The 27,662-nt window shown below is 34.7% G+C and overlaps 1 protein-coding gene across 2 annotated transcripts in view; it reads right to left on the reverse strand.

Annotated features, from left to right (window-relative positions):
* The window catches only part of FMN2 (formin 2), a 463,537-nt gene that overhangs the window by 316,530 nt on the left and 119,345 nt on the right, over window positions 1–27,662 (reverse strand). For both annotated transcript variants that reach the window (XM_074222920.1, XM_074222919.1), the window contains exons 5-6: window positions 18,085–19,799; window positions 15,288–15,432 (exon numbers count right to left, since the gene is read on the reverse strand). In XM_074222920.1, the coding sequence (XP_074079021.1) occupies window positions 15,288–15,432; window positions 18,085–19,799 (1,860 nt within the window). The remainder of the gene's footprint in view (window positions 1–15,287; window positions 15,433–18,084; window positions 19,800–27,662) is intronic.

The raw sequence follows: 27,662 nt of genomic DNA on the forward strand, positions 1-27,662 counted from the left end.
TTCTATATATTATCAACAATAGAGAAAGAAATATTCCATTTAAAAAATTTTAAAGAATATAAAATATTTAGCAATCTGCCCTCCATGATAAACCTAGAGATTAAATGAATATAAGTGCAAAGCACTTTTCACACATATAAAGTCAGATCTAAAAACTAGAAAAATATCGATTACTCATGGGTAGACCAAGTTAATATAATAAAAATGAATTTCTACCTAAATTGATTTATTTATTCAGTGCTATACAAAACTACCAAAATTGTTTTAGAGAGAGTTAGAAATAAAGAATAACAAAATTCATTTACATGAACAAAAGGTCAAGAATAAGAGAATTAATTTTTAAAAATAACAAGGAGGTGACTTAGTCATACCAGATATGAAATTATATTATAAAACATCAATAATCAAATCTATTTGGTACTGGCTAAGAAATGGGGATCAGTGAAACAGATTATATGTTCAAAACACAGGAGTAAATGACTATAGTAATCTACTGTTTGATAAACCCAAGGATTCCATCTTTGTGAAAGGCACTCACTGTTTGACAAAATCTGCTGAGAAAAATGGAAAAGAGTAATGGCAACTTCTCACATTGTATATCAAAAAAAGGTTGAAATAGGTTCATGATATAAAAATAAAGGATAATACTATAAACAAATTAGGAAAGCAAGGATGTAGAGAGAAGGGAGAACTTTATGGCCAAACAAGAGATAGAGAATATTATAAATGAAATAGAGAACATTAGAAAAACTTGTTCATTGGTTATATACACACCAACCTTGTCACACATCTCTATTTCTAAGTAAAAGTCTCATCTTAAATTCTCCTGTGATAATTATATTCCAAATTTCATTGCCAAATATAGCAATCTGATATTATAATTAATATTAAAACACTTGCCCTTTGATTAAATTAAACTTGGCGTAAACCAGGAGCTTTTTAATTTTTTTAAATGCAATCAGTTCTACTTCTCTTGTTTGATTCCTCATTTTCCACCTGTACTTTCTCTTTTAGATATAGTCCCTCCAAAACTGTCATGAGGCCTGGTCATATAAATTCTTGACCTGCTTCAGCATTTATTCTTTTATTTTAGGAAGAAGAGATTAATCTGAAGGAGATAATTTCCAAAGGTCAGGACAGGTAAATCATTACAAGGCAGATAACCACTGGGAAATCCAATGGTTGTATGTGGCAGAACCATTGCTAATTAGAATGATTATCAACAATGATTCCATTTTTCTCAGAGACCAAGTGTACTCCCAGGGTTATAGGGATAGAAATGCTTTTTAAAAAAACTGCTATATCTTTGACAAAATATCCCTTTGAAAAAGTGGTTTGATGTTATTTGTTTATTAGTTAATAAGGGAAGATAATCACTTGTAAGTGACTAACAGTGGCAGGAATAATATTTTTGAGTCCCTCAATTGGGGGCTCAAGGTAATAGCATAAGAGAAGAAACAGCACAACCCCACAGAGTATCCATAGAATCCTGAGGTTAAAACTAGCCTCAATCTGGAATAGCGAGTTACAAAACCTACTATCTTCTCCAGGAAGGCCTGAAATATATGAATACTTAGCTCTCTAAGACTCTGATATATGTCTCTAACATTCTGTAATTCTATGATTCATATGAGTCAATGACTCAAGTATTTTATTCTTAACCCCATGTTTTGTGCTTAAAAGGAAATATCCACTCAGCTCAGGCTAAATGAAAATCTCCAGTTCTATCTTAGGCCATGTTGAAAAGAATCATACAAAGGCTAGGTAAGTTCTAGTTTGCTGAGATCTGTTTGGAATAGATCTGAATCATTATGCTAAATCTGGGAACTGAATTTTAGGATGAAAAGTCATAGAACATCCAGCATAAGGAACCTATTTGTCCTTCAAAGAACACAGAAGACCACACCAACCAATCAGGAGATGCTGTTCAAGGCATCATTCTCACTTGCTTATACCAGAATCAAACATCTCAGGGTCTGATTTTTTTTTTAGGAAGTATTGGAGATGGTCTGGTTACTGCAGGTGTCTCATGTCCTTAAATGGTTTCTATTGCTCCCATGTCAGTGAGACAACCTCAGCACTTCACAATTCCAGGCAAGCACAAGTCTGTGCTATGTGGTAATATTCAACATCCTGGTATACCCTTACTTATCACTCAATGTAATAATAATCAGCATAGTCTACAGTTTTTTTCCTCAGACCATTATCTATAATTGTGATGTTTGGGACTATTATAGTATCTCATCATACTCTAACCTCACAGCCAACATCCTAATCTGTCTCTTGATGGACTAATCATCAGTATCATCCAATACATGTTTCTTCTGTTTTAGACGTCAGTTTATCTTTCCTGTTTGCCATGAATTTATTCCCAATCTGTTATTTCTCTTTTAATTATATTATTTTATTTTTTAATGTAATCAAGCACATTGCTTTTGAATACTTTTTTGATATCTAAAATTATGGAGAAACTAATCCATATTAATGAAATAAAAGATTCTTTAACAATTTAGTGATTTGTTGCATGATGTTTAATTAAGTCATGACTAGATCCAAAAGTGCTAAATTCTTATTCAGAGTAAAATGACCCAAATTCCTGGTCTGCTCTCATTGGGTGCAGAGTAGGAATAGGACTGTATTTGAATGGTCCAAAGCCATTATTGCAACATTTTTCTAAAATTCCAAGGATGGAAACTCCTTTTCCCTAAGGTTTCCTAAAGGAAACCCATTCATATCTTAGAATCAATAATAATAATAATAATAATAATAATAATAATAATAATAATAATGTTTGTCATTCATTCTCAAAAAAGACCATGACATCAGAGAGATGATGCCATGACAAGCACATATATTGGATTTGAGTCAGGAGGTGCTGTGCTAAGTCATCAGTCTCACTTTTTCATCCAGAGTCATCTGGATTCAGTGACCAGATATGAATCAGGACTACTGGAGATGACTTTGAATGTGGGGTAGTCAGGATTAGGCCACTTGCCCAGGCCACACAGCTAGTAACTGTCAAGTATCTGAGGTCAAATTCAAACTCAGGTCTTCCTGACTCCAACATCAGTGCTTTATCCAATGCGCTAAAGGACCAAAAGGTCAGGTAACTTGTCTTTACCACTTATTTAGGATATATAATATATCGTGGAGGTCTTTCTGGCTCACTGGTTGACTATCAACTATACCATGTTTCTTCTCATGTTGTCCTCTCTCTCTCCCTATTTCAAGATGGCTTTTTTACGATAGATTAAATTTTAAATTGGCACAAGAGGAATAAACTTGGAGCAATGGGTGAAAACTTGAAAAGCAAATTCCAGCTTAATATAAGTTAAAACTTTCTAAAAATAGTTATCTTCTTATCTATCAATGGAATGAGCCGTATTGGGAGGGAAAAGTTCATCTTTACTAGATGATTTCTAGAAAGTTCCATGTTACTACTATTTTGTGGAGACCATTCATGTTCACATATACTGTGGACTAGATGGATCTTTTCCATTTATGAAATTCTGTATTTTTTGTTACTCTTTACATGATACCATATTGTCTTAGGATCTCTCTTCTAGACAATATTCTCCACTACTCCAGCACAATAATTTCACAAAAACCAGAAAAAAATGAAAAAACAAAAACCAAAAACTTTATCTTATTAAAAGCAAAAAAAAAATAAACTGTCAAGGCACATAAAGTAAATTCTAATTAATACTTAGTAATGATGATGAAATTTTGTGAAAATCCAACAAAAGATCAAACATTCTAATTTTTACAATATTTGAATGTATAAACTAACAAGTTCAATTATATCTAATCTAATTTCAAGGTATCTTTCTCGATAATGTTATTGTATTGTTATACTAAAAAACTTTATCACTTTGTTTCTGTGAACATAAAATCCAAAGTAAAAATTAAAGTTATGGTTTTACCATTTTTTGAATCGATTGTATATGCACTATGTATGGTAATAAGAATAGCATTTTCCAAAAAAAATAATAAATCCTTCACCATCTAAAACAAATCCAGATTCCACAAAACCTATGTTTGTCTAATTATAGGTTTGTATTTTGATGTGGTTTTCTATGTAAATACATTTTTAAGCTAGCAATAGGAATGTATTCTATTAAAAGCAGATGTTATTTTAACAGTTACAAAGTACCAAATGTTTATTATCTATGCCTCAAACATCAGAAATTTTTTTAATCTATTTTCCATTTTAGCCATTATTTCATGTAGCTTTTCCACAGATCAGATATAACTGCAGAATTACTTGCAAAGCACATATCTCACCACATACATCCCATCCTTCCCAGCCCCCCAAATTAATAATAATGTCTACCACTGTTGGAGTCTTTTAAAATCTAATGTTATGGTTAATACTAGTATCATGTAAAACACCTTTAATAAGTACTAATTGATGATGTTCTATAAGAATTTCATACCTCAGAATAACTTTCTATACAATATATATGGAATTATAAATATATATATAATATATATATATATATATATATATATATATATATATATACAACAACTAAAATGGAAGCCCTACAGGTATATTGCATCTGCTTTTCATAACTTGACCCTATATAAACATGCCTTAAAAACAACTCTGTTATGAGTCCTGCAACACAACTGTGGTTAATTTCCCTACTTGTCAAGCAGAAGTCTTCTAATCCCAATAAATATTTCACATAAGAATAATTGTGTCATTATGGATTTAAATTTCCATACAGTTCACTAGTAAAGCCATTGTACACTGAAGATTACTGTTGTTATTATAGCTACTGCTGCCATTTCTACTACTACTACTACTACTACTACCAGTACTTCTGCTATTTCTACTATCTTACTCCTACTTCTACTCCTTCTCCTCCTCCTCCTCCTACTATTATTACTTTGCACTTTGCTAAACGATTTAGAAATATTATCTCATTTTATCCTGGCAACAACTTTGGGAGAAAGGTGCTTCTGTTATCTACATTTTGCAACTGAAGAAACTGAAAGCAAGAGAAGTTAAATGGTTTATCCAGAGTAATACAACTAGTATGTATTTGAGGCTGGATTATATTCAGGTCTTTCTGAGGTTTTCTATAGTAATAATAACTTTGGGTACTAAACGATCATTTTTTTCCATTATCATTATGTAATTGAATAATATTTAATTCCTTGTTTGACTTTCAGAATTTGGACATTAAACATGATAATATTGGAATGGGTTCCCATTGATTACTTCTTATTGAGAATTATAGCAAATGTGAATTCCAATGAATCCTTATATTACCTCTTCTGTAATAAGTAGCAGACACAACTATCTATTGTACTAATCATATTTCCAGAGGCTAAAGCTCAACAAATATTTAACTATCAGGAAATTTTTTTTTCCCCTTTCCCTCCTCCTTTGGGCAACAGCAAGTTAATCTGATAAATAACAACAGAAGAAATTCATGAAGGAATTCATTTGTGTTGCATTAAATGGTTATACAAATGTCAGTTAGGAGTTGAAACACTAACACAGATTCTTCTTATTCAGTCTTGTTAACTTCTGTGTGTAAGTTTATGTTGCGGGCAACATGTTCCTATGCATGCCTTTTAAGCACGATCAGACCCTATTTATTTAAAGCATATTTTACAGTGATATTCCCTTTTTTTGTCATTGTGGGGAGAATATGAGGTACCATCACTTGACATCCAATGAAGTTTAACCACAACCACTGTCTGCCTCTAACCACTCTTTATAGGCCACACAAGTGAATAGCCGTTACTTTTATTGCTTACAGAGGTCGGTATGTCTAAATCTTACACATAAAATTATATCTCACAAGGAAAACATTACATACAGTGGTATTATGGGCCTATATATTTGAGGAATTAGAATAATCTAAGGCAAGGACTACACAAGTTATTTTCATCAACATCAATCTATCATAAGAGGTCCTGTTTCACAATTTCTACTACAGCAACTTAAATTCTGACAAATATTAAAAGACAAATGTATTCATATCTATAAAAAGGAAAAATGCTATGAAAAATTTTGATGAAAATAAAGATTGGGAAATGAATATGTGATTTTATGAGATTAAGGAATTCTCTAGAAAAGAAGCTCAGTCACTTGTCTTCAGTTTAGACTTCAAAGAACTGTCAAGTGCACTGAGAAATTGAGTAAATGTGCCCAGGGATTCATGGTATATAGTAAAGGTATGACTTGAACCATATCTTCATGCTTTAAAATACTATTCTCCATACTACTTTTTCTTTTTGCCTCCATTCCCTCCTTTCCTTTCTTCTTTTTCTTTAACTGAAACATGGATGTTAACTCAATTTTGCAAAACTAAAAATAATTGTCTTACTTTTTAATATTTTCTAACAGTATTATCATCAGGTGAGATGGTCACAAGGAACAAATGTACATACCTACAACATATAACTATGATCAGGATTATATTATAATGGAGGATTATGCTTCTCAGATATGTATGTATACAAATAAATACATCTATATATAAAATGTGGTAAAATGCATACATAGTATCATACATACTGCTTATGTGTGATATAGTCATTCATTTATATATATATATATATGTATATTCATATATCTGAGAAGCATAATCCTATAATTCTGAGCACAGTTCTTTGTATTTATGTGTGTAAATATATACTATATATTTTATGTTATACATGTTATGTACATGTAACAGATGTACATATATTTGTATCTGTATACACTTACCACAAATAAATATTTTCTAATTCAAGTGACTCCATTTAATCAGAATGTATGCTTATTTTTCTATTTACTTTGTCATTCAATGGATTTGTGATCTCATTGTTATGGGTACTTCCTTCTACTATGAAAATCACATTCCATCCATACTTGCCCACCCTGTGAGACTCTTTTTCCACTATGAAAAAACTAAAAATCCTAAGTTCAACCTAAATTCCAGTACACTTCCTCTAAATTTTTTGACAAGTAGAAACGAATGAGGGGGTTAGGTGGTATAGGAGACAGAGTGCTGTCCTTAGAATAGGGAAAACCCACATTAAAATCTTAAGGCAGTCGCTGTCTGATCCAGGGAAATTCACTTAACCAATTTAGGCTCAGATGTGTGTTTCTTTTTTCATCCAGAAAATGAGAGTGATTATTAATACCAACCTTACAGGGTTTGTGTATGGATCATGAGAGTGATGATTAATACCAAACTTACAGGATTTGTGTAGAGATCAAATTAAGTAATATATATGAAGTTCTTACAAACTTTGAAGAGTTATATGAATGTTAGTCATCTTCATCATTTTCATTTTTATTTTATTTGATGTCTAGTTATTATGCCTTCCTCTGATGTCCCTTGACTATATTTCTTTACAATCATACATTTTACTGATTATATTACTTTTTCCATTCAAATTTTCTCATGTAATTTATTATTCATGCCTTTGGGATACCTCTCCATTCCCCTTTGATTAAGACTCAGTTTTAATTCTTCAGAGAATTTAGTATTCTAGAACTTGTAACTTTAAATGAATATTTATTTGTTTTAAAAATATATACTTGCATTTTACTTAGAAGTCTGGAGTCATCAAAAACTCTGCACAAATTCCCAAAAGTAGTCCAGCCTCTTCTCCCATGTATTAGGAGAAGAATTCTAGATCCTGCTGACTGGTCTATTCTGAGTTTCTGTGCAAGACTTATGCTAATGATTATCCATTCCAGAGGATGAGAGAGCTAGAGTAGTATCCTCCAAACATTTTTGAATATGTATTCTACCTATAAAAATGTGAGGACACATAACCCCAAAATGTAAACAGTTTTGCATTTATAAATTCAAAGCATACATTACTATACCAATATTTATTATAAAATAGGAATGATTTATAAATAATAAATATAATATAAAATATACAATAGTATAACTTTAAAATTTGAAATAAAGAGAACTAATATGCATCTAGAACAAATAGGAGGCTCTAGAATTTACTGAGGAGGGAAATGACAGTGATAGACCAAAACTTTATTAGAATCTATTTGGATATTGGGAAGAGGATTCTCTGGGGAGAGTAGCTTCTTAAGGCAAGGAAAAACAAGTAGAAGACTATTACAATTAATTCAAGTAAGAGGTGATGAAGTCTTGTGTAGTTTGAAAGACCAACATTTCTCAACTCAATAGATATATGGGATGTGAGAGAGTGAGGAGTTGAGGAAGACACCTAAGGTGAATCAGAGTGACTATAAGGAAGGTGATATCCTCCACAGGTGGTTAAATATTGGAAATTGAGGGCATGACCATCAATTGGGGAATGCCTGAAGAATTTGAAGGATATGATTATGATGAAATCTTTTATGCAATAAGAAATGACAAACAGGGTGATTTCAGAAAAAAATTGGAAAGACATATGAACTGATTCATAATGAAGTGAATAGAATCAGGAAAATATTGCATATAGTAATAGTAATATTGTAAGATGTAGAACTGTGAATGATTTAACTATTCTCAACAATACAACAATACAATAATCCGAGACAATCACAGAAGATCATAATGAAACATACCATCTGCCTCCAGAGAAATAGTGGATATTGTCTGAATACAAACAGAAGTATACTATACTTTTTTTCTTTCTGTACCTTTCTTCCCTCCTTCCTTCATCTTTCCTTCTCTTTCTTTCTTTTTTTGTTTGAGTCTTCCTGTACAAAATAACTGTATGGAAATTTTTTACATGATTGCACATGTATAAGCTGTATCATATTGTTTATCTTCTCAGTGAGGGGGAAGGGTAGAAGAGAAGGAATAGAATTTGGAACTTAAAACATAAAAAAGTTAAAAACTATTTTAACATGTATTTGGGAAATATTAAAAAATTAAAATTTCCAAACCTTCAAAATAATAAACAATGGGATAAGATGGAAATAGTCTCAATTGTTTTTCTTTTTTTCCAGGTTGTTTTTTCTCTTTGGATAAATTGTAATTGATCAGAATCTCATTGTTTTGTTTCAAACTTTGTTGTTGTTAATCTTTCTAAAACCATACTTCACCTACTTTACGCCTCTCAGAAGTATAGGAGACTAAACATATTTTTTAATGATTAAAACCTTTATATAACACCTCATGAACACCTCCCTAAATATAAATTATTTTATTCAGATGTAGTTGTAGAAAGTACAGGATGAATGTGGACTTGTTCTGAAATACATATATATATATATATATATCCCCAGAAATTTGTTTTACAGTAAATCTTTGACATAATACAAAATATCTTTTTTGTAATCATCTATTTTGTTTGCCTAATAGTTAAATTCCAAAAACTTTTATTTCAAAATTTCAGTTAGGAGGGTTTTGCTTTTTTCCCCTCGAAGGGAACACTAGCTAAAACAATATATTTCATTCCTCAGTCCTGTGTTTCTTTTTTTAGTTATAAACCTCCTTATAGCTAGTGCTTCAAAAATCAAAGAACCTTATGAAAAATAAGTCCAAACAAATCAACTGCACTTTTGCTATTATAAAAATGTAAATTGTTTTTCCCCTCTTGCAACAAAAATTTTAAAATGCAAGATGTTATCATTATTGTAGGTCTGAGCATCCGGAAAACAATCTGCCTTCCAATATGCCAAAAGGCAAAATTTACCAACCTTGAGAATTTCATGTTATCACACCAAAAATGTTTGCACTGTGAAAGTAATACAGCACAGGCACCTCATTAAGTACCAGTGCATCCAGACCACAGACCTACTTTCAGGAAGGAGACAGATCACAGAAAAATTATTTAGCTATTTTTAAATATTTAAAGAAAAACAGAACTTCCAGCTTCCATTGTATACAAGTAAAATTACTTTAAATTATCTCCATAAACACATGCCACTGCATTTAAGATTATTAATTTTACTTGAAATAAATCATGAGGTACCAAAATGTGTACACTCAATCAGTATACATCTGCCACATAAAGAAAACTACTTGTAGTTTTAAACAAGAGATCATACTACCCTGTAGGCATTAAATGGATGGATTATTCTTCTAAATGATGAAGTTAAACAAACCCAGTCTTCTTCAATAATATTTCACTTAAGAAATGGATGAATATTTACAAAAATATATGTTGCCCAGGTTAAATGAAGATGAGATTAAATACCTAAACAACCCTATCTCAGAAAAAGAAATTCAACAAGCCATCATTGAACTCCCTAAGAAAAAATCTCCAGGGCCTGATGGATTCACAAGCAAATTCTATCAAACATTTAAGAAACAATTGGTCCCAATTCTATATAAACTCTTTGGAAAAATAGGGAAAGATAGAACTCTGCCTAACACTTTCTATGAAACCAATATGGTGCTGTTACCTAAACCAGGAAGAGTTAAAACAGAAAGAAAATTATAGACTTATCTCCCTGATGAATATAGATGTAAAAATCTTAAATAAAATCTTAGCAAAACAATTACAACAAGTTATAACTAGGATGATACATTATGATCAAGTAGGATTTATTCCAGGAATGCAAGATTGGTTCAATATTAGGAAAACTGTTAGTATACTCAATTATATCAACAACAAACCTATCAGAAATTATATGATCATATCAATAGATGCTGAAAAAGCTTTTGACAAAATATAGCATCCATTCCTACTAAAAACACTAGAGAGTTTAGGAATAAATGGACTGTTCCTTAGAATAATTACCAGTGTCTATCTGAAACTATCAACAAGCATTATATTCAATGGGGAGAGGCTAGAAGCATTCCCAATAAGATCAGGGGTGAAACAAGGGTGCCCATTATCCCCACTACTATTCAATATTGTATTAGAAATGTTAGCTTCAGCAATTAGAGAAGAAAAAGAAATTGAAGGAATTAGAATTGGGAAGGAAGAGACAGAATTCTCACTCTTTGCAGATGACACGATGGTCTACCTACAGAATCCCAATAAATCATCCAAAAAAACTACTGGAAACAATTAGCAATTTTAGCAAAGTTGCAGGTTATAAAATAAACCCTCATAATCCTCAACTTTCCTATATATGTCTAGCAAGATACAGCAGGAAGAGCTAGAAAGAGAAATCCCATTCAAAGTAACCTCAGACAATATAAAATACTTGGGAGTCTATTTGCCAAGACAGACTCAGAATGTTTTTGAAAACAATTATAAAACACTTCTCACACAAATTAAATCAGAATTAAATAACTGGGCAAATATCAGCTGCTCATGGATAGGTACAGCTAATACAATAAAATGACAATTATACCAAAACTATAAGTTTAGTGCCCTACCAATCAAAATTCTAAAAAATTACTTTAATGAGTTAGAAAAAATTGTATATGGAAAAATAAAAAGTCAAGAATTTCCAGGAGCCTAATGAAAAAAAGTGCAAAAGAGGTGGCTTAGCCCTACCTGATCTAAAATTATATTATAAGGCATCGGTTATCAAAACTGTTTGGTATTGACTAAGAAATAGAGTAGTGGACAAGTGGAATAGACTAGGTGTAAAAGCAGGAGATGATTATAGTAAGCTGCTGTTTGATAAACCCAAAGACTCCAGCTATTGGGATAAAAACTCCCTCTTTGATAAAAACTGCTGGGATAATTGGAAGTTAGTATGGACGAAACTTAGATTAGGCCAACACCTCACACCCTTTACCAAGATAAGATCCAAATGGTTACAGGATTTAGACATTAAAACAATACTATAAGTAAATTAGAAGATCAAGGACTAGTTTACCTGTCAGATCTATGGAAAGGGGAGCAGTTTATGACTAAGGAAGAGTTAGAGAACATCCCCCAAAACCAATTAGATGATTTCGATTACATTAAATTAAAAAGCTTTTGCACAGATAAAACCATTGTAACCAAGATCAAAAGAAATGTATTAAATTGGGAAACAATCTTTACAACTAATGTTTCCTACAAAGGACTCATTTCTAAAATATACAGAGAACTGAGTCATATTTTTAAAACAAAAAGCCATTCCCCAATTGAAAAATGTCAAAGCATATGCAAAGGCAATTTACAGATGAGGAGATCAAAGCAATCCATAGTCATATGAAAAATTGCTCTAAATCATTAATTATTAGAGAAATGCAAATTAAAGCTTCTCTGAGGTACTACCTCACACCTCTAAGATTGGCCAATATGACCAGAAAGGATAATGATCATTGTTGGAAGGGTTGTTGGACGTCTGGGACACTATTACACTGTTGGTAGAGCTGTGAACTCATTCAACCTTTCTGGAGAGCTATTTGGAACTATGCCCAAAGGGCAACAAAAATGTGCATACCCTTTGACCCAGCAATACCACTACTGGGTTTATACTCTGAAGAGATTATGAAAAAGGGTAAAAACATCACTTGTACAAAAATATTTATAGCAGCCCTGTTTGTGGTGGTGAAGAATAGGAAATCAAGTAAATGTCCTTCAATTGGGAAATGGCTTAGCAAACTGTGGTATATGTATGACATGGAACACTATTGTTCTATTAGAAACCAGGAGGGATGGGGATTTCAGGGAAGCCTGGAAGGATTTGCATGAACTGATGCTGAGTGAGATGAGCAGAACCAGAAAAACACTGTATACTCTAACAGCAACATGGGGGCGATGACTAACCTTAAGTAATCGCTCATTCCATCAGTGCAACAATTGGGAACAATTTTGGGCTGTCTGCAAAGGAGAGTGCCATCTGTATCCAGATAAGGAGATGTGGATTTTGAACAAAGTTCAAGGAATACACTTTAATTTAGAAAAAACGGAGGCAGCTATGTGGCGCAGTGTATAGAGCACCAGTCCTGGAGTCAGGAGTACCTGAGTTCAAATACAACCTCAGACACTTAATAATTACTTAACTGTGTGGCCTTGGGCAAGCCACTTAACCCCATTTGCCTTGAAAAAAAATAAAAAAAACCCAGATATCTTATTGTCTGATCTTGTTACCTCTTAGCCTTCTTGTCTCTTCTTTAAGGATATGATTTCTCTCTCATCACACTCAATTTGGAACAAGGTACAACATGGAAACAAAGTAAAGACTGACAGATTGCTTTCTGTGGGGGGATGGAAGTAAGATTGGGGGGAAAATTGTAAAACTCAAATAAATCTTCAATAAAAATAAATTTAAAAAAAAGAAACTTGAAAAAATAATATTTCACTTAAGAGCAGATCTCTGTCTCTGGAATTCTTACAGGTTTAGAAGAGAACAATTTCAATGCCACTCAAAAACCAGACTTGAAACCCAGAACTAAGCATCAGACCCTCAGTCAGGCAGCTATTTGACAACTATAGTTGTAAGTCAGAATAGGGATAGTTTAGAGACAAGGTTTGAGGTTGCTATAATGTAAATCAATCTGAATTGATACAAATTTTAATACTGTCTAAAAGAAAGTCTCTTCTCCATAGTCTGGGTAATGAGGTGTCAGTGATACAGGAGAAGGATACTGCTGCCACTGGATCTCTGTAACCTGTCATAAAGCTTTAAATGATGATTAATATACACAGATGATCCTCAAGAGAAGGATGCTGCTGACTGATGCACAGTGGGGAAATCTAATGCCAGCCCATCTATATTCAACTCTCAGCAACATTTTTCACATAGTAGAATTAAGCAAGGTGCAAAATTGAACACTGCTCCAACTCAAATAAGATGGTGGGTAGGGACTGGGGGAGGCAGGGGAATACAATATTGGGCCTGGGGTCAAGAAAACTCCAATTTGGAAGTTCAAAACTCATCTCAGAGATTTACTAGCCATATGCCTCTGGGAAAGTCACTTAATCCAGTTTACCTCAATTTTCTCAACTGTAAAATGAACTGGAGAAGGAAATAGCAAACTGCTCTTGCATCTTTGTTAAAAAAAAAATCCCGAAATGAGATGAAAAAGAGTCAGACACAACTGAAACAAATGAACTACAACAATAAAGTGAATATGATGGCTATCATTCAGATGTCACTGTTCATTGCTCTTTGTCAGCTATAAAAGCAGGATTTTAAACACACAAAAGAGAGTTCATTCATGAATTCTTTAACTTGCAAGTGAATTTTTGAGACAATTTATTTGTTTACACCCAATTGTCGAAAATGGGGATCTAAAGGAGAATGCCAAGAAAACTTTAAAAGAAGAAATAAATTAGAGAATCATTTAAAATAGAAAAACTAATCTTAAGATCCCCACCTAGGGAGTATTTTACATTGTGGTACCATGTGACACAAATGACTCTGAGGAGAAAGTGAGGCTGATAACTTTGCACAGTCCTCCCTCACTTAAATCCAATTCACTCATATGCCATGGAATTACATCCCTAATATTCCTAATCCTCATTGAAAACAAAGAACAAAAACAACATAGACTATCAGACTGCAGAGAATCCCAGAAAAATAAACCTGTTTAGGTATCTCTTGTTGCTAAATAACAGTGTAGCTAAACATGATGTTTTGTTCTCTTACCATGGTAACTCACTTGATTGATAGAAAAGTTCTAATAGGTATGAGACACATGAATATTAATGCTAATAAATACCAAAGGTTAAATTTGAATCCAGGTACAAGATATGTTATCAACTTCCCTAAAACTTTTTTTTAGATAAATTAGAAATATAAGAAAAAAATGCAAATGCTTTCTATCAATTAAAACCTTAATATACTGATGATCACAGGGAATGCTCAGTCAAATCTTATCTTATGGTCTATGATAAAATTTTAATTTTGTCAAAAAAATAAAACAAAACAACCAAGCCTATATAGTTTTACATTTAACTTCATATTCTTTTGTTTTCACTTTGAACTTACTTCCTCTCCCTTTCTATATAATTCTATACCTTTCAAGTGTCAGCCAAGACAGGTCACCATCACTGTAATGTCCAGTTCATGTGCTAACTACATATGCCCACTAAGCACAGACACTGACTCTTCATCCATAATAATATCATTAGCCAGTGCCTTTTGCTATGTCAATGATTGCCTTGCTGAAACTGCCATTTTATGAATTAATGCTCAACAGAAATATCAGTTGGACCAAGCATCCTTTTAAAAAGCCTCACTTTTCCTTTTTATGTTTGGCTAATTGGATTCTAGAGTAGGGGTTAAACTACTGAAGAAGCATTAGAAATTTGAAAGTCTATTTATTCTCTATTCTGTGATGTTCTTATTTAACTATACCTTTAAAATTTTCACCCTTTTCTCTGCTTTAGATCTATGTTGGGGTTTACAGTCCAGGAAGCATTTCAAAAGCAAGCACATCTTTTCTAATAAAGTCCATATGTTTGTGCCAGAAATAACATCCAACAAAAAGGACTGGAAAGAAAAAAAGAGTACTCACTTGTTTAGTCTTGGTCTTTGTTATGGTGTCAGAAATAGGTTTCTTCCTCTCCTTTACAGCAGTTTTAGAAAATAATTCTTCAAATTCATGACAATCTATGGATGGTTCCTCTATTTTTTCCCAAATGAGAGAAGTGCTAGAATCTCTAAAGTTTTGCACAAAATGAATGAAGAACAATGTCAAACTGCTAAGTTAAATTATTGGATGAAGGGGAAAATTGTGATTAAAAATAGGTAGGTTACAGAAATAATATATTTTATCTATCTTTCCAAGTACCCTAAATTAATATCAGTTGAGAAAAGTACCATTCTATACAGCTAACAGAGCATTGGCTTTCTTGGAATTCTGGAATTGCAGAATTCTGAGTAATTAATTCTCCACAAAATAAATATAAGACAAGGGCACACTGATGCATGGCTGACAGTGGTCCATTACCATTTTTCAGCATTATGTATTATCCAAAGTGGTTTTTAATCCCAGGTTTGTTTCTCTTGCCACAGAGTTCTCATTCTCATTCTCTCTCTCTCTCTCTCTCTCTCTCTCTCTCTCTCTCTCTCTCTCTCTCTCTCTCTCTGTATATATATATATATATATATATATATATATATATATACTTCTCTCATCAGCTAACATATGATCAGAGAATGTCAACTCATTTTAGTATTGTTCTAAACAAACCATATATTATGTAGTAAATGAACACATATATGCATACAGCAAGTTTTGCTGTGAATTTGTGTATAACTATGATTTCACTGGGGTAGGGACTTTTCAATATGGAAATTTCCTTTACCAATTTAAGTTATTAATGCTTCCACACTTACTTAATAAAAAAGTTTTACAAGTCTTAGACAGTTATCTAGGACAGTAAGTGGTCAAGCAACTTAGACATGAAGATGATATTCAGTATGCAACAGAGTAGAACTTGAACCCAGGTTTTCCTGATTCCAGAAAAAATCCCTTATACCCTTTTCTTTCTTTAGAAAAAAGGTTGAGATGGGTGAGGAAAGGGACAGAAACTTGTGGAAACTCTTCATAAAGGATTATTTTTAGGGATTTTTACTTTTTCTTTGAATAGTTTAGCATGACTAGAGAAAAGTCTTCATCAGATACAGAGGATAAGAAAATTTGGAGGATTTAAGGGACCTCAATGGCCATCTAATCTAACCTGTAAATGAAAAGAATCCCTGTGATAGCATACTGACAAATTATGTCTGATCCTTTGTTGGAAGACCTCCAAGTAAGGGGAAACCACTATATCTCAAGGCATTGCATTCAAATTTTGGACAGTTAGAATTTTTAGGAAGTTTTTTTCTAATACTAAAATTAAATTACCCTCTTTGTAACTTTCACCCATTTTTTCTGATACCACCTTCTAATGCTAAAGAGGAGTTTATTCCCTACTTTATGTGAATGTATTTCAATAACAAAGATTCCCATCACATCCCTCTGAGTCTTCTCTTTTTCCAATTACCCTTAAATATCAGGGACTTAGAGGTTTTTTTTTTTTTTTTTACCAACCTGGAGGTATTCCTTTGGACATCCTCTGAGTTAGTCACCATGGTTTAAACTAAGGAAGAGTACAGTGGGTCTATTAATTCCCTATTTTTAGAAACAATGCTTCTCTAATAGCATCCGAATTTTACAGCAGGTTTTTAGCTGTCTTCATCTCTTTTCCTTATTATCCAACCCTGATTCATAAGTAAAAATGGAAATGTGCATGTCTATGTGTCTATATCAATATCTATATGTGTGTATGTGTGCTTACACATACATATCTGCTCATAATTGCAGATACTCACATATACTTATTTCCTGGCTAAGATTGGTGAAGACTGCCATGTTAAACTGGTCAAAGAAGAGAAATGTAATCCTTTAAAGGGGCTTTTATAAAAAGTTCCAAAAAAGAATTAGCTAATAAGCCTCAAAGTGCATTGTTCCCTATTCTACCACATTCCAGACAACTCAGTCAATGACTGGATGACTCAGGGATGTGAACTCCAGTCTACAAGTGGTCACTTTACAAACTACCAGCACCAAAATAAAGAGAAGGAAAAAATAGCAGGGAATATAACAGGGATTCCCAGCTTTGGTTTTGCAGCACTCTATCTATTATCACTTGGGATGTCATAATTCTCAAAAGCAAACAAACATTTAAATTTGAATGGCACAGATAGGTATATCATTTAGCACTTCATTCTAGAGGGTGTGCTACAAAATCAAACTAAACATGAGAAGTTATGGTAATCTCCCAGAACATTAGAATTCACTGCCATAGAAGTACAAAGATTATACTGAGATTCTGATTTGTATTTATAAGTTTCTTGGCAGAAATGTAAAAACTAAATGATGAATACAATAAACAAAGCACCCATATGGTGATTCATCTGGCCAGAACCGGCTCAAGCTTGTTTACAATTCAGAGCTCCATGCTTATGTGGTATGCTTTCCAAAGATTATGGGCATGACAGGAGTTCAGATCTTGAAAGTAGCTACTTATTCTCCCAGGAAGAATACCAATTAACCTTCAGAATCTTACAATTTGACCTCTTTTTTTTTCACTCAGAACTTAATCATAAATGAGAGACATATTTAAAGAAAAGATGGGGATAACTCTTATTGATGTTATTGGATCTTTTTTAAATGCCAAAATTGATTTGCCAATATCTCAATATAAAAGTTGCAAACAAGTCTTAAAAGTTGCCCACAACGCAATTCTGCGCATTCACAACAATATTTGACAGGTGTTTGCACTACGTTCCAAGCACAATCAAACCACTTCAAATTCTTGTTTTACCTTTTACTGTGTAGCTGAATTCTTGTCCAATAAAGAGGCTTCATTGGTCGACAAGGTTCTATTGCTTGTTTCCTACTCACTTTGTCCTGATTCAAGCCTATTCCAAATAATCCAGCTGGCAGTGGAGGAGGAAGGAATCCACATACTTGGGGAAGCATGTTTGGCAATGTACTGCCCCCAGCTTGTGGTGGAGGTGGAGGACCTGAGCCAGGTGGCAAAGGGGATGCAGAAAGGGGTGGGATCCCCACTCCAGGCAAAGGTGGAGGAGGTGGAGGGACTCCCACACCTGGTAGAAGTGGAGGTGGAGGAGGAGGGGGAACTCCAACTCCAGGCAGAGGTGGGGGAGGAGGGATCCCCACTCCAGGCAGCGGAGGGGGAGGAGGGATCCCCACTCCAGGCAGCGGAGGGGGAGGAGGGATCCCCACTCCAGGCAGCGGAGGGGGAGGAGGGATCCCCTCTCCAGGCAGCGGAGGGGGAGGAGGGATCCCCTCTCCAGGCAGCGGAGGGGGAGGAGGGATCCCCACTCCTGGCAGCGGAGGGGGAGGAGGGATCCCCTCTCCAGGCAGCGGAGGGGGAGGAGGGATCCCCACTCCAGGCAGCGGAGGGGGAGGAGGGATCCCCACTCCAGGCAGCGGAGGGGGAGGAGGGATCCCCACTCCAGGCAGCGGAGGGGGAGGAGGGATCCCCACTCCAGGCAGCGGAGGGGGAGGAGGGATCCCCACTCCAGGCAGCGGAGGGGGAGGAGGGATCCCCTCTCCAGGCAGCGGAGGGGGAGGAGGGATCCCCACTCCAGGCAGCGGAGGGGGAGGAGGGATCCCCTCTCCAGGCAGCGGAGGGGGAGGAGGGATCCCCACTCCAGGCAGCGGAGGGGGAGGGGGTATTTCCAAGCCAGATAGAGATGGAGGGGTAGGCAGCACTGCCATGTCAGGAAGAGGAGGTGGGGGAGGAATCATCATTCCTGATCCAGACGTGGAGATGTAAGATTCTGTACCAGGCAAAGGAGGTAGAGGTGGGGGAGGTGGAATGTCCACACCAGGGAGGGGAGGTGGTGGTGGGATACCTGCACCGGGCAGAGGAGGATTCAGTTCTCTACCAGTCAGATGTGGGGAGGGTAAAACTCCACGACTATTTTCAAAAGATGTGGAAAGGGAATGTTCATGGCTGGTCACACATTCAGTTATAAAAGGTGTTGGGGAAACCTGTGCTGGAATCTTTTCTTGATTATCAGAACCTGGGAGGGATGGAGGTGGTGGAGGCTGTGATACACACTGTATGGATTGATTTGCATCTAGTTGTACAGATATTAACCTTGGTGAAACAATCAAAGAAATCTCTGAACAAAATTTTGTTTGAGGTCCAGAAGGTGTCAATGGCACAGTTAGCTGTCCATTTATACCCTCCTGAGTGAGTGGAAGATGCTGTGGCAGTGTGTTAGCAAAAGGCGTTACAGATGCACTGCCCTCCTCTGTTGGTGAAGTCTGTACTGATTTTACATGTAACAGTCTTTGATGTTTTATATCTTCTTCACTTAATTGAAGATCTTCCTGACAGACACCTTCTGCCACTCCCCTCTCAGTAACTTGTTTTCCAATCTCCATGACCGTAGTAGGGTATTGCTTCTCTAGTTCAGCTATTTTGGTCCTCAGATTTTCAATTGTCTGTTCCAGCTTCTGAATTACATTTGCATGTTCTTCAGATTTCATGTCAAAAGTTTCCTTTGGAGAGAGAACAGGACAATAGTTAAAGATTCCAAATTAGTAAGATTGCAAATTAGCCTGCATAGGAATGTTTGTGAGACTTAATCAAACAGGGCATTAAAAAAGTAATAACTTATTACCTATGTTTTGACTTCTAGCAAGATATGATAATGATTTGTGCATGGAACCACCAGTCCCTGTCAGAATTGTCTAAGGTCTAACACTGTAGAAATGTTGGGAATGTTGCAATTAACAAAGGTGGAAACAAAAAGTGTGATGGCGATATTTGGCTCCAGTTACATCTTGTAATTTCCAAGCTACATTTGTTGACTCCATTATAATGTTTTCCCCAATATACTATAACCTTCTAAAAGTGAATAAACTTCAATCAGGAACCGCAGACTTTTTTAGAAACATTTTATTTATTTTGAGTTTTACCAATTCTTCCCCTAATCTTGCTTCCCTCCCCCCCCCCCCCCACAGAAGGCATTCTGTTAGTCTTTACATCATTTCCATGGCATACATTGATCTAAGTTGAATGTGATGAAGGAGAAATCATATTCTTAAGGAAGATAGATAGCAAAATTACATAATAAGATAACAGGTTTTTTCCCTTAAATTAAAGGTAGTAGTCTTTGGTCTTTGTTCAAAGTCCATAATTCTTTCTCTGGATAAAGATGGTATTCTCCATTGCAGACAGCCCAAAATTGTCCCTGATTGTTGCACTGATGGAATGAGCAAGTCCATCAAGGTTGTTCATCACCCCCATGTTGCTGTTAGGGTGTACAGTGTTTTTCTGGTTCTGCTCATCTCTCTCAGCATCAGTTCATGCAAATCCTTCCAGGTTTCCCTGAATTCCCATCCCTTCTGGTTTCTATTAGAACAATAGCATTCCATCACATACATATACTACACTTTGCTAAGCCATTTCCCCAATTTGACATTCATTTAATTTCCAATTCTTTGCCACCACAAACAGGGCTGCTAGGAATATTTTTGTATAAGTAATGATTTTATCCTTTTTCATAATCTCTTCAGGGTATAGACCCAGTAGTGGTATTGCTGTATCAAAGACTATGCACATTTTTGTTGCCCTTTGAGTGTAATTCCAAATTGCTCTCCAGAAAGTTTGAATGAGTCCACAGCTCCACCAACAATGTTTTAGTATCCCAGATTTCCCACATCCCTTCCAACATTGATCATTGTCCTTTCCAGTCATATTGGTCAGTCTGAGAAAGGTGTAAGGAGGTACCTCAGAGATGCTTTAATTTGCATTTTTCTAATAAGTAATGATTTAGAGCAATTTTTCATATGATTATGGATTGTTTTGATTTTCTCATCTGTAAATTGCCTTTGCATATCCTTTGACCATTTGTCAATTGGGGAATGGCTTGGTTTTGTTTTTTTTTTTGAAAATTTGACTCAGCTCTCTGTTATTTTAGAAATGAGTCCTTTGTCAGAAATACTAGTTGTAAAAATTATTTCCCAATGTGCTACATTTCTTTTCATCTTGGTTACAGTGGTTTTGCCTATGCAAAAGCTTTTTAATTTAATGTAATCAAAACTAACTAGTTTGTTTTTAATGATGTTCTCCATTTCTTCCTTGGTCATAAACTGCTTCCCTTTCTATAGATCTGACATGTAAACAACTCCTTGATCTTCTAGTTTACTTATAATACTGCTTTTTTATGTCTATATCCTGTATCCATTTGGATCTTATCTTGGTATAGGGTGTGAGGTGTTAGCCTAATCTAAATTTCTTCCAAACCAACTTCCAATTTTCCCAACAAACTGTTATCAAAGAAAGGGTTTTTTATCCCAATAGCTAGACTCTTTGGGTTTATCAAACAGATTACTATAATCATTTCCTGCTATTGCACCTAGTCTATTCCACTGATCCACCATTCTATTTCTTAGCTAATACCAGACAGTTTTTTGTTTAGTTTTTACAAGGCAAATGGGGTTAAGTGGCTTGCCCAAGGCCAGACAGCTAGGTAATTATTAAGTATCTTAGTCCGGATTTGAACTCAGGTACTCCTGACTCCAGGGTTGGTGCTCTATCTACTGCACCACCTAGCCACCTCGATACCAGACAGTTTTGATGACTGATGCTTTATAATATAATTTAAGATCTGGTAAGGCTAAGCAACCTTCTTTTGTATATTTTTCATTAAATCTCTGGAAATTCTTGACTTTATTTCTTCATATGAAACAATTCTGAATTATTACTTTAATTTCTTCCTCATTGTTGGTGAGTTAACCTTTTTCCTTTATGATACTAGCAATTTGGTTTTCTTCTTTCTTTTTGTAAATCAAATCTACCAGAGGTTTATCAATTTTATTGGTTTTTTCATAAAACCAACTCTTGCTTTTGTTAGTTCAATAGTTTTCTTGCTTTCAATTTTATTAATTTTTCCTTTAATTTTTAGAATTTCTCATTTAGTATTTAATTGGTATTTTTTAAATTTGTTCTTTCTCTAATTTTTAGTTGCAAATTTAGTTCATTGATTTATTCTTTCTCTAATTTATTCATGTAAGCATTTAAAGATAGAATATATCCACTGATAGCTGCCTTGAATGAATTCCATAGGTTTGGGTATGTTGTTTCATTATTGTCATTATCTAGGATGAAATAATTAATTCTTTCTATAATTTCTTGTTTGATCCACTTATTCTTTAAAATGAGGTTATTTAGTTTCCAATTAATTTTGGGTCTATATCTCCCTGGCCCAATATTGCACATTATTTTTATTGCATTATGATCTGAGAAAGACGTATTCACTATTCTGCCTTTCTACAACTGATCATTAGATTTTTATGCCCTAGTACATGGTCAGTTTTTGTATAAGTGCCATGTACTTCATAAAAAATGTATATTTCTTTCTATCCTCATTCAAATTTCTCCAAAGGTCTACCATGTCTAGGTTTTCTAACGATCTATTTACCTCCTTAACTTCCTTCTTATTTATTTTATGATTTGATTTATCTAAATCTGAGAGTGGGAGGTTGAGGTCTCCCACTAGAAGAGTTTTGCTGTCTATATCTTCCTGTACCTCTTTCAACTTCTCCTCTAAGACTTTCACTGCTATTCCATTGGGTGCATACATATGGTATTGAAATTACTTTATTGCCTATGGTACCTTTTAGGAGGATATAGTTTCCTTCCTTATCTCTTTTAAGGCTATCTATTTTTACAGCAACTTGATCTGATATAAAGAACCTGCAGACATTTTAACCTTTCATATGGACACCTTTCTTATACTGGCTCAGCTGAGGACCCTGCCCTCATTTCATGGAAAGAACTGAAGAAATTCACCAAGTTCCCCATCTACTCATATCTCATATGCATTTGACATCATCCTTCATTCTAATATCTGATGAAAAGACCTTTTTTCATTGCCAAGGTCAAATCATACTCTTGATCACATCCCCTCTGAATCTCCAGCATATTATTCTTACTATAATCTTTATTTTTTAATCTCTCACTATGTTTTTGTTCCTTCTGGACTGTTTGTCAATACATCCATGTTTTCTTCATCCTTAAGAGATACTTAATTTTGACCCTTCTAACTATTGCCCTATCTCTCTCATCTACCTCTTAGTTAAATTTCTTTAGAAAGACTATCTTAAGGGACAACTAGGTGGTACAGTGGATAGAGCACTGGCCTTGGAGTCAGGAGGACCTGAGTTCAAATCTTCTCTCAGATAGGTAATACTTACCTAGCTATGTGATCTTAACCCCTTGCAAACAACAACAAAAAGACCATCTTCTCTAGATATCTATACTTTCTTCTTACTTCATCTCTTAAGCTCTCTATAATTTGACTTTCAATCTTATCATTATTAGTTTCTATTTGGTCTATTCTAATTTCCTAGGAATTTTTTAACTGGGTAAGTCCTAACCTTTTAACTCTCTTTCCAAATTTCTGTATTTTTCATTTTTTTTACTTTTCTACTCTCATCTGAGTTTAAAAAATCATTTTAGTTCCCCAAAACAAGTAAACAAACAATTAGCTCCAAAAACAAACAAAATAAAACTAAAAAAATATTGATTTATCTCTTCTTGGAATTCTAATTTTAGTTTTGTTTGAGCTCTGTTATTCTTTAAGTATTTGCTTAGAGTTTAAAGTCATTCTCGTCTTATGGAGTTTAAAGTCATTCTCCTCTTATGGAGTATTCCTGTCATCTGGACAGCTAGAAGGTGCAATAGCTAAGAAAACCAACCCTAAAGTCAAGAGGACCTGAATTCAAATGAGACTTCTGATCCTTGACATATATTACCTGTGTGATTTTGGACAAGTCATTTAACCCTCATTACCTTCCATCCTGGGACATCTCCAGTTGTCCTTGATTCACATATGACCTCTAGACACAGATGGCTCTGGAGGAGAAGTGAGGCTGGTGACTTAGCACAGTGACCCCTCACTGAAATCCAATTCATGTGCTTTTCATGGCTTCATCTCCCTGATGCTATGGTTTTCTTTGAGAATGAAGGGCAAACATCATACCTGTCACCATAATAGATCTTTATGATGACATTCTTTTCTGATTGTTCTGCTTCCAGACTACTTTGTGACTTTAAATTTTATATTAGGGCTGGGTTATATGGAACTTGGAATAGAATATCCTGACTGGGCTTTTTTCTTTTTTGGAGTTATTTTGCTACTTTCTTGGGCTATTGAACATTTAGATGTCCACAGGGACAACCTAGGCTAAAGACTTACAAGAGATTTCAGTGCTCTAAAAGTGATCAAATCCCTGACAGTGTATGATGATTGCCCACCTAATCTGAACTATGGCTTCATAATTTAGGAGTTTGGGGGAAGATTTCAACGGGTCCATGAAGACAGTGGAAAATTGACATTTTTATTTCACCGACATTTGGTTTCATTTTAAATTCTACATATTACACTTTATTTTAAACTGCCAAAGAGGTCCATGATACAAAAAAAAACTAAGAATCATTTTTATATAGGTATGAATTACACACATTATTGAATGTTTGAAAATGAAATCCCAAACTCTTTTTTTTTTCCTCTGCAATATATTTGATTGTTATTGAAAACAATTAAAACCATCTTCCCATATCCCTCATTAGATTTTTCATGTTTTCCTACCCTGGAAGTACAGGTATTCAGAGTTAGGTCAATTTACATTTGAACTAACACAATAAGGTGACCTGAACCTAAAATAACTGAACTACTAGAATTTATTTGGAGAGGAGGTGGCAGAAAGGAGGGAAATCATAATTATCTAATACAACATTTGTTGATGAAGAGAGGTCTTCAGAAAGACTGAATACAACAAAATTTGTTACGGAAATTTATCCTATAAGAAATGTATAGGTTAGAAATAACTAAGTCTTAGAGCTCCAACCTTAATATTCACCCCTTGTCTACACTTTCTATCTTCTGTGATAATATTTAGCAAGGGAACAAAGGAACTAGGGGACAATCAAAAGACAAATGCATCCTGGGAAAGATCAAAAAAGTTAATCATTTCTTTGTAATGATGATGAACTCGCTAATATTTTACTAATTCCATTTGCCTAATACCTAGTCCTCTAACTTTAATAATATAAATCCATTTCTTGAGACATTAATCATATCTTATAATTAGAACTGTCACTTTTTAAATAATGACAACCAGATAGTATGTGCAAGTTGATAAATAATAAAAAAGATTTCTCCAGGATAAAGTCATTTTTGCATTTTCATTTTGCATTTTCTACTTCAATTAGCCCCAGTTTCCAGAGCCATTAGCAAAGCCATCATTGAAGCAAAGACGTGGAAAATTTTGAGTATTTGCATAATATAACTTATTCATGTGGAAAAAAAATATATAACTTATTCAGGCCAGAGCAGTCTTATATAGGTTATATATGTACAACCATGTTTGACATATTTCCATACTTTGTCATGTTCTCTCACACTTTCTTTCAGAGTCTCCCAAACTCTGAATTAAACAACATGTATGTCAACTTTATTATCAGCATGGAAAGTGTACTGCCAAAGTAAGCGAACATTTACGTATTTGAAAGTTCTCCATTCACTGTAACCATTGGTCCCAGGATGAAATGCTGCTAGGTAATACAGCACCTGTGTTTTCTTGGTGTTAATTGTTAAGCCAAAATTAGCACAAGCAGCTGAGAAGAATAAATCCATATTTTGTTGCATCCAGCTTCAGAGACTGCATTGAATACACAATCATCTTCAAACAGAAAACCCTGCATCAACACACCCTACACTTTGGTCTTGGCTTTTTCAAGTTGAAGAATTTACCATCAGTGTAGTAGCTGACCTTGATGCCCTATTCTTTTTCATTGAAGGTGCATGATAACATAGCGAAAAACACCATGTAAAAGCTATGGGAACAAGGACAAATTCTTTTATCAACTCCATTGCTGACTAGGAAAATGCAAAAGTATCAACCATTATTCAGAACCTGGGAATGGCATCATGAAATTGATGTACAATACTGATGAACTTCTCTACGCAACCACATTTTGACCTAATTTTCCATAAGCCCTCACAAGTGACAGTATCAAAGGTCTTGGTCTGATCTACAAACATTGGATATAGATCTCTGTTCTGCTCCTGGCATTTTTTTGGAGTTGTCAGGAGGCAAACAACCATATTGACCATTCCTTGGCCCTTTCTGAAACCACACTGGCTTTTAGGGAGGTGACCATCTTCCAAGTGAAAGATCAACCTATTGAGAAGGATTCTGGCAAGAAATTTACCTGCAGCGACTAAGATAAAAATACCCCTATAATTGTCACAGAACAATCTAGTCCCTTCACTTTTATTGAGATGGACAATGGAGGCATCCTTGATCTCCTTGGGGATAACCTCTTCATGCCATATAACCTTGAAAATTTCAGTCTGTTCTTATATGAGCAATGTACTCCCCATAGATCTTAGCTCGAATGAATCAGAACTAGGTGCTTTACCACATGAAAGAAACCTAACGCCATTCAAAGCCTCTTCTTCATTTGGAACATCAGCTAGGAAGGGACTGACTTCAACCTGAGATAAATGGTCAATGACTTCAACACTGATTGAGGATGGGCTGTTGAAAACACTATGTAAGTAGTCAGTCCATCTCTCTAGGTTCATGTCCCTACCACTAATCAATGTGGCTCTATTACCACTGAATAGGTTGAGATGCATCATAGTCTTTGGTCCATAAATACCTTCAGAGCATTATAAAAGTACTTTGGATTGTTACTATCAACATAAAACTAAATTTCATCTGCCTTTTAACCCGAAATCCTACATCTCTAAGCTTCAACTGCATTTTACTTTGATGGAAATTAAATGCTGCCTTCTTAGAAGTGGATGAACTATCCTGCTAGTAAACCCTGTGGAGTTATTGTTTTTCATTTAGGAACTATTGCATTTCCCTATCATTTTTTATCATCTAGATATCTGTGAGTGTTATGATCCAGATGAGCAAATGTAGTGCAGTACACAAAATTTTCTGCTCCAATGTTGCCAACTGTGTGTTGGCTCAACTTTCCCTCTAAACTAGCAACAAGCTGCTCCTTATCACATTAATTCTTCTAGTAATCATTTTGCCTTGGGACTTCTAATTCAGTTGAAAAGGGATATTTAGGGGAGGCTAGGTGGTGCAGTGGATAGAGCACCATCCCTGGAGTCAGGAGTACCTGAGTTCAAATCCGGCCTCAAACATTTAATAATTACCTAGCTGTGTGGTCTTGGGCAAGCCACTTAACCCCATTGCCTTGCAAAAAAAAAAAACCCTAAAAAAGGAGGGATATTTAGCTTGAAGAGAATAAGTCTATGATTAGCTCAGCACATTGAGCCACATGTTGCCTTTGTCACTCTCAAATTCTGTCTGTCTGTTTTCCTTACAATT

Source organism: Macrotis lagotis, chromosome 2, assembly GCF_037893015.1.
Source record: "Macrotis lagotis isolate mMagLag1 chromosome 2, bilby.v1.9.chrom.fasta, whole genome shotgun sequence".
In the NCBI taxonomy this organism is placed as follows: Eukaryota; Metazoa; Chordata; class Mammalia; order Peramelemorphia; family Peramelidae; genus Macrotis; species Macrotis lagotis.